The following is an 8,481-nucleotide window of genomic DNA, read 5'->3' as shown; positions in this document are numbered from 1 at the left end:
GAAAAGTGAACGCATCCTAACCTCTCTCTTGAGAGAGAGTTGAATTCCTGAAATAAAAAACCGCACATCTCTGGGATCGAACACGGGCCCTCTCACACATCAGCTCATGACAATTCATGTGAGCTAAATCGTTCTTGCATGAAGTACGGTAATTGTCGAATAGTATTTATCTGGGCTCATTGATTGTACCAATTACTTTTATTGGTTTTGGATGAGAAGGAAGTCTCGGATCGACGTCTTCTTATAATATTTTGAAAGCTTGTAAATTAAGACTTCAAAATCCAAAATACCTCTTGGGTCCAAGACTACTGGCCCGAGATAAAGCTTCTAGAATTTTTTATTCCAAACAAAGGATTTTGTTCCAGAGCCACCAGAAGTCAGCCTTGGACTCATGTCTCACTATACTCAATCGATAGCTACTAGTGCTAGGCAAATACTGACAAAAAACTGTATGAGTCCAAGCCTCCTGGTCCGAGATACAGCTTCTAGAATTTTTCATCCCTTACAAAGGATTTTGTTCCAGAGCTACCAGATGTCATCCTTTGTATGGAATGAAAAATTGTAGAAGCTATATCTCGGGCCAGGAGGCTTGGACTCATACAATTTTTTGTCAGTATTTGCCTAGCACTAGTAGCTATCGATTGAGTATAGTGAGACATGAGTCCAAGGCTGACTTCTGGTGGCTCTGGAACAAAATCCTTTGTATGGGATGAAAAATTCTAGAAGCTATATCTCGGGCCAGCAGTCTTGGACCCATGAGGTATTTTGGATTTTGAAGTCTTAATTTACAAGCTTTCAAAATATTATAAGAAGACGTCGATCCGAGACTTCCTTCTCATCCAAAACCAATAAAAGTAATTGGTACAATCAATGAGCCCAGATAAATACTATTCGACAATTACCGTACTTCATGCAAGAACGATTTAGCTCACATGAATTGTCATGAGCTGATGTGTGAGAGGGCCAGTGTTCGATCCCAGAGATGTGCGGTTTTTTATTTCAGGAATTCAACTCTCTCTCAAGAGAGAGGTTAGGATGCGTTCACTTTTCATGTGCTGGTTTCTCTCATGTGCTGGCGTACCAGTAATTCGGGGGCTACCTGTTACTCATATGTATAAAGTCTAAAAATTAAACATTATCATACAAAAATCCAAAAGGTCCTTCGGGGAACGCTAAAATGCACAGTGTGGCCAATATGCCGTGGGATTTTTCGGAAACGTCATTTTATGTTATTTTCTCTTGTATATTCGCCAGGAACTTAACGTTTTATGTAATACTAGCGAGAAAAGGCTACAATTACTTAAATATTACTACGATATTTAGGGTATGAAATCGACGATTGAGTTAAGTTATCTCAATGTTGAGTTTTTTGTCTCAAGAATTTTTTACAAAAATCTAAAGTTCAGCTTCCACTTTCCACTTTTCTCTTGTTGAAAACCAAGGGAAATATAGTGAGGAGGTAATGCCATCCAGACGCGCGGTGTAGCACATAAGTTCGATGCCACTAACATCTTTTTTTTTTTAATGGTTGACTATGATTTACTTGTGTTTTCACAAAATGTTTTTGCTATCTCACAACAGATGGCTCGAGTTTCTATTCCTTTTTTTGTTTTTAACGAAGGGAAGAGACGGCGTGTGTATCGAACTTTCATGCCACCGCACATCTGATTCGGTTATTGTGGCATTACCTCCTCACTATATTTACCTTGTTGAAAACCCTTCTAAAATGTTAAGTTGGTACACATGCGGCGAGATAGAAGTAGAAGGAATGCGAATGACAGCTGGAACCTATGGGAGAGAATTTAACCAATTTCGTATGAAGTTCTCTCGCATTCTCTCCCATAAGTGCCAGCTGTCATTCACATGTTCCTTCTATCTCGCCACATATGTAGCAACTTAACATATCTCTGTTTAAAACCAATTTGTTACTTAAGTCGCTTCAAAAAAACATCGCTTAGGGATAAAATCTTTTACTTCATTAGTTTAAACATACACCATTTTACATCAATGACACCAATGAGACTACGTTACCCAAAGGTTATCGTTGTTTTTTGTCGTTGTTGAACCCATAACAGATGAAAGGAACGACTAACGTTATATTATACCATTTATTTGTATGCAGTACCACTAAAATTTTCGTGTCCTACCGCAGGACATGTAGGACATTTCTTTGAGGTTTATTAAAGAAAATAACAAACATTCCAACTATGATTCAAAGTAGTTATTTATGCCACTACAAACTTTAGATGCCTCTGTGGCATAAAATGTTGTATTTGACTCAATGCAAAGTACTGTGTTGGAAAATGCCATTTCTCATCTAATGACATCTTCTTCGCGACAAAACAATCTTGACTTAGATGAGATTTTCCGCAGAAAATGCACATTGGTGTTCTCTCCTTGTTCAAAAGATCCGTAACTGTAGCATGTTCACAAGTTACTTTTCGATATTTCGGAGTTGATTCGTACCACTTGTCGTCATCCTCAGTAATGCCACGCTTTAAATTTACTTTAAAAATTATTTTAATTTACTTTTAGAGCTCAAAATCCGCTTGGTTGTTATGGGGCCATTCATAAAGTGCGCACGCAGTGTGCGGTCATTTTTTGACCCCCTCCCCCCGTTTCACACGCGATTTTCCATATAAAAAGTTCCAATTTCAGACCCCCCCCTCCCCCCTTAAGTGCGTGCGCACTATTTGAATGGCCCCTTATACTTAATTAAAGTCCTTGAAGTGCCCACGTAGGACAAATTTCGAAAAAGTGTTGAAGATTGAACTTAGCATTCTCATAAATTCTAATTGAGTTAAATCAATCAAGTTGGCACTTGAGGAAAGATAGTTTTTACGTTATTCTGTTAGAATCAGCGATTGAATAAACATCACTTTTTTGTATCACTGCTTTTATTCCTCACCGCAAACTGGAACCTCTAACAGGTTATGGGCCCAGATCGGGGATAGGGCAGTGAAAAGTAGAAGATGAAGATGGAAATAAAATCGAGAATGAAAGTATGCTGACATGGACTGAAAACGGAGTAGGATTTGGAATATGATTTGGAAAAGAAAGAACGTTGACGACAGGACTAAAAATGGACGAAAGAATGGATTGCGAGCAATGAAAGAAGAAGAAACAAGTGTTATTTACGGCATCGACATTGGCAAAATTTACCGGACGAAAGAAAAGAAAAGAAAAGAAAAGAAAAGAAAGGAAAAGAAAAGAGAAGAAAGTGGAACAGAGTGTGAGCAACAGAACTTGAGCGGAGAGCAACAAAGTTTGAGCAAAAGAAAAAGGAAAAGAGAAAAAGAAGAAGAAGACAACGGAAGAAGAAGAAGAAGAAGAAGATGTAGGAGAGGATGATAAACAGAACAAAAGAAGAAAACAGAAGGCGAAAGACGAAGACGGAAGGCAAAAGACGAAGGTGGAAGATTTATTGGGACAATGGTTGAGAAATCGGTCGCCGCAGAGTCGGTCGTTGGTGGCAAAGTTGCATGTGAAGGCTTCGATAGTTCTTTGTACGGCGGAGTGTATGGTTATGATGGAGAAGCTGGTTACGGCAGTCCATATGGTTCTGGTTAAGGAGGAAGTTAACGGAGACGAAGACTTAAGATAAAATTTGATTTATTATGTTGTCGCTATGCAACGGAGGATGATATTTATTCAAGTGGTAGAATTTATGGGAATGAGAAGAAGTGTTGAAGATTGAACTTAGCATTCTCATAAATTCTAATTGAGTTAAATCAATCAAGTTGGCACTTGAGGAAAGACAGTTTTTATGTTTATTCTGTTAGAATCAGCGATTGAATAAACATCACTTTTTTGTATCACTGCTTTTATTCCTCACCGCATACTGGAACCTCTAACAAAAAGTAGGGCAAAGTAGGAAAGTAGGACATTGTGGGAGCGCTGTGTATGGCAAAACTCAGCAGAAACCCAAAAAAATATTCAGTCTCGTCTCGGGTGTTTTTGTTTTTAATTTCAATCCGATTGTAAATGTTGATATCTAGTTTTGTACATAAGTTCTATAGAATCATCGTCTATTGTCTAAAATTTGCTAATTGAATTAATTGTATTTTCTTTGCGGATACAGCTAATCAATTTCCGAACACAGCTGCGAACTATTACCACAACATCCAACATCAATTTACAAGTACAGTGTGTAGTGTACCACACAAAACTTTCGGTAACTTCATTTAAGTTCAACTCAATCATTTTCGTTGAATTATATTTTTGAAAACGGTAGCTGGGATGGATGTAATTGATTTATTGAAGATCTCCAGATTTATCTCTACCTTATTTTCAATTTGCGTTAAGTAATCGATAACTCCGATCGAGAGTCTAGGGACCGAGATGGAATGTAAAGTCTCAACACAAAGTCAATTTCAGATATCTGGAGGAAGTAAACATTTTTCGGTATACTCAGATACAACACTAAAAGCAAATCATTTCCATAACTAAGACGATGTAAGATTAAACGACAAAATTTTTGAAAAATTCATGAGGAAATTACCACTCACAATGCAGTTCATTGGATTTTTTTTTTGTTTGATAGAAGAAAACAAGAAATTGAATAGCATAAGCATCAGGCGCTTCCCGCATGATTTCTTAACGAAATAACATCGAAAACGGAACATAGAATAGGTTCATGTCTTCACTTTAACTTAATATTCCGAGTAATTCCGTTATAATTACGTCGAAATAGCATATTGAAGAACGTGATAAATGCCTTGATATTCGCTTCGGGAGATAGAGACTGTCTATTAATTTGTGTTCATTGAATATGATTTAGGGTAACTTTATATCATGTTCCATGTTCCAGCACACACAGTTTAGATGATGTAGATTCGATGCACTTCAACGTGTTTTCCTGTTATTTTAGGATTATAATAGTAGAGTGTCATATTTCAATGTAGTTTTAAGTAGGTTTCATTTGACATTGGAGGATGGTGAATTTTGGTAGACTAAGTCTTGTATACTCTGTATTTGGAATGGACTATTAGATACTTTTTCAGATTTCATTTTTCAATATAGTATTGGAGACAGGTAAGAGGCAGGGCTTATTTTTGGAAAGCTAATTTGCTAAATTTTCTTCGGAATTTTCCAGATTTAAATTCTCTAACATAGAATGGAAGGAGACATTCAAAAAAGACGTTCACCACTAAGAGAGAGAGGTAATAGTAAATACAAGGACACATCATGTTACAGACATTGGAAAAAAACGCGGACATAGAGATGGAACCAAAATCCTTCAAATGTCGTTTCAGAATGTCCCCAAAGTAACATTAGTTCAAAATCCTACAAAAGATACAAGTCTTACATCTACCATCTGTTCCTAGGGTCCCCAGGTCCCTTGTCTAATGTATTAATCTGAATCTAAAGAAGTTCAAGAAAACTGTTCATGAGAACAATTCTAAATAATCCAACCAAATAACCATCGAGTGCACTTGTATCAAATACATTACCACGGCGTAAATTACATAAACCGACCCATATAACACGCAGCACAACATGCAGTTTATTGGCGTATCGCGTATAATATGCATTTTCTTTTCGAACATTCAAACAGCATTATGTCCGGAGCAACAGCGGAGGACTTGACGCAGTCTACCTTCCAAAAAAAGAACGAAGAATTTTTTTGAGACGCCCTTTAGACTTTATCACCACAAAACCTATCTATCTATCTATCTATCTATCGACGGTCGATCTCGGAAACTAGTCAGCCAATCTCCATGAAATTTTGCAGGAGCCTCAGGGTGGGCATAAAAATGAAAATGTGATACGCCATTACCCCAGGAAAAACCAGAATTTTGTTTTATTGGTCTCGAAGTGGTATTCGCCACACGAATCGAACACAAAAATATTTAGAAAAATTGGTGCAGATCCGGTTGAGCTAGAGTGGTCAGAGTGACCAAATTTTGAGCTACTCGAGCGTAGGATGAAAGGACTAATATTTTTGCGATTATGAGAGATAGAGAGTTACTTTCTTCGGCAAAGTCTCAGAGTTTTACGAGTAGAACAGAGGGGCATATGCAAAAAATGTCAAAAATTGGAAATGGGTGGGTCAATTAGGGTTTTAGAGCTATTTCTTGAATGGTTGCAGATAGAGTTACTTTTTTCGTCATATTTTCGAATTTCGTCAAATTTTCGATTTTTGTCAAATTATCGACTTTCGTCAAATTTTTGATTTTCGCAAAATTTTCGAATTTCGTCAAATTTTCAATTTTCGTCAAATTTTCAATTTTCGTCAAATTTTCGATTTTTGTCAAATTTTCGATTTTCGTCAAATTTTTGATTTTCGTCAAATTTTCGATTTTCGTCAAGTTTTCTATTTTAGTCAAATTTTCGATTTTCGTCAAATTTTCAAATTTCGTCAAATTTTCGATTTTCGTAAAATTTTCGAATTTCGTCAAGTTTTCAATTTTCATCAAGTTTTCTATTTTAGTCAAATTTTCGATTTTCGTCAAGTTTTCTATTTTAGTCAAATTTTCGATTTTCGTAAAATTTTCAAATTTCGTAAAATTTTCGATTTTCGTCAAATTTTCGACTTTTGTCAAATTTTCGATTTTCGTCAAATTTTCGATTTTCGTCAAATTTTCGATTTTTCGACGCAGATTTTTTTGGTAAAATTTTGGTTGTTTCCAGTCAAATTTTTTTTGGTAAAATATATTTGGCAGATGATGAGAAAAACTAAGCCAGCTTGTTTGAACTAAAATTGGGTGTAAAATTTAATTTTTGCGTAACAAAGCTGAAAGCGTCAACTCTAGCGATATCATTCATTCTAGAAATTGTACTTCATAGACTGCGTCACACTTTTCTCGAAGAGATTTTTGTTGGGACGTACTATATGTACTTACCAACATCTGATCTGTCTCCCCCAATGTTACGAATGAATATATCGTTTTTTCCTTGCATTATGTATATACGATGTTTCGATGCTATAGTCCCTTTCAGCCCAACAAACATTTCAGAGTTTGTTTTTCTTTTTTTTACGTTTTGGTTCCTCTTCTTCAATTCATACAGTGAATTTAATCGCCCGAACACTTCGGTTGCGAACAGACGTGTGTGTTTTTGCGGTGGTTCTATAACAGTTTTCGGTTTTGGGACAGTGTGTCTTATTAAGTGGTGATACTAAGTCTTTTAACAAATTGATAGTGTTCGAGTGTATGTTTCGCACTTTCACAGCTTGTCGTAATACAGAATCATAAATGCTGTCGTGCTGACTGTGAATGCTATACTATCGAATTAACAGTAATTTATCGGTTGTGTTATTTCTTCGGATAATCAATTAAAGTTTAAATTGACTCGGTATTGTCGTGTGAATCCGTATTGGATGGTTGAATTGTAATTGAAAATACTTTGAAGTGTCTGCTTGTTGCCATTAGAATTCGCGAAAAAGTTTTTTGTTTTGTTTTGTGTGCGACACGACTTATTAGCAAAAGTTTTGTGTGATCAATTGAGCTCCTAATTGAGACTTTTTTTCGGTGCTTATTCTGAATCGAATTGGTTGACACGATGGCTGACGAAACGGTTCAATTACCATCGGATCAAAGTTTAGACTATCATGTGATTACGTTGTTTCAGCGACTGGAATCGCTTCGAAAGGATACATCGAACAGATGTATCGGATGGAATATGCCGCATTCAATGCATCCCAACGCGAATATGCAAACGGAAATTCGAACATTGGAATTTTGGAGGTAAAGATTTTTCTTTGAGTAGAATGCATTTGTTGGATGAAAAACGACAGAAAAAATTTCCTCTTTCCTCTTTGGGTGATAAATTGTACCACCAGTCACATTTCCAGCTTTTTTTTTCTTGTTGCAAAAGGTATATGGAACGAGTAGAATGACTATTTCATTTCCGATTGACCAATTTACCACTGTAAATTTTTAAAAGAGAGAAATTGTTGGAAAAGAAACGCCGAGAGTCAAAGGTTTTATTTTATTAGCTTCACCAATGATGGAAAAAAGGCGAACCATGCAACCGAGTCTGCAATTTTGCAATTCCCATTCAAATAAAAAGCGCAATTAGAAGAAATGGAAGTCGTGAAAAGCATTCTCATTTGACTATAAAAGATATACATTCCTTGTTACACATTGTTTTGCCTTCTTTTAAAGTCTCATCTTAATGGAAAATCCGTTTTCTACCGGGAATGTAGGTTATCCATTCTTTAAAGTACAACACAAAGATTATCTATCAAGCCAAAACGAGTGTGTATAAAACACAACATACACAAAACTCCACTTTAAAGTTCTTATGGATGGGATAGTCGAAAACAGTAGATACTCATATACAAAATCGGTAGTACAGTCCTGGTTTTTATATAAAAATGAAACCTTAAATGGAATACAAAAATAGCAAACTATACGTCGTCCAGCAAACTTACACGCCTGAAGTAATCTCGTTATATAAATTAATAAAAGTGTTGATGCTGCATATCATGTGACAACTTTTTGGCCCAGATTTTGGCACTGGAAGTCGATTTTTTTT

General features: G+C 36.1%; 1 protein-coding gene across 1 annotated transcript in view; it reads left to right on the top strand.

The window, feature by feature from the left end:
• Positions 1–7,009: 7,009 nt before the first annotated feature.
• The window catches only part of LOC119082576 (neurogenic protein big brain), a 32,058-nt gene continuing 30,586 nt past the window's right edge, over positions 7,010–8,481 (top strand). The window contains exon 1 of the mRNA XM_037192101.1: positions 7,010–7,688. Coding sequence (XP_037047996.1) covers positions 7,504–7,688 — 185 coding nt within the window. The 5' untranslated portion in view covers positions 7,010–7,503. The remainder of the gene's footprint in view (positions 7,689–8,481) is intronic.

This window comes from Bradysia coprophila, unplaced genomic scaffold (assembly GCF_014529535.1).
Source record: "Bradysia coprophila strain Holo2 unplaced genomic scaffold, BU_Bcop_v1 contig_476, whole genome shotgun sequence".
In the NCBI taxonomy this organism is placed as follows: domain Eukaryota; kingdom Metazoa; phylum Arthropoda; class Insecta; order Diptera; family Sciaridae; genus Bradysia; species Bradysia coprophila.
The sequence above is the reverse complement of the archived record's forward strand: the minus strand, read 5'-3'. Positions and strand labels throughout refer to the sequence as shown.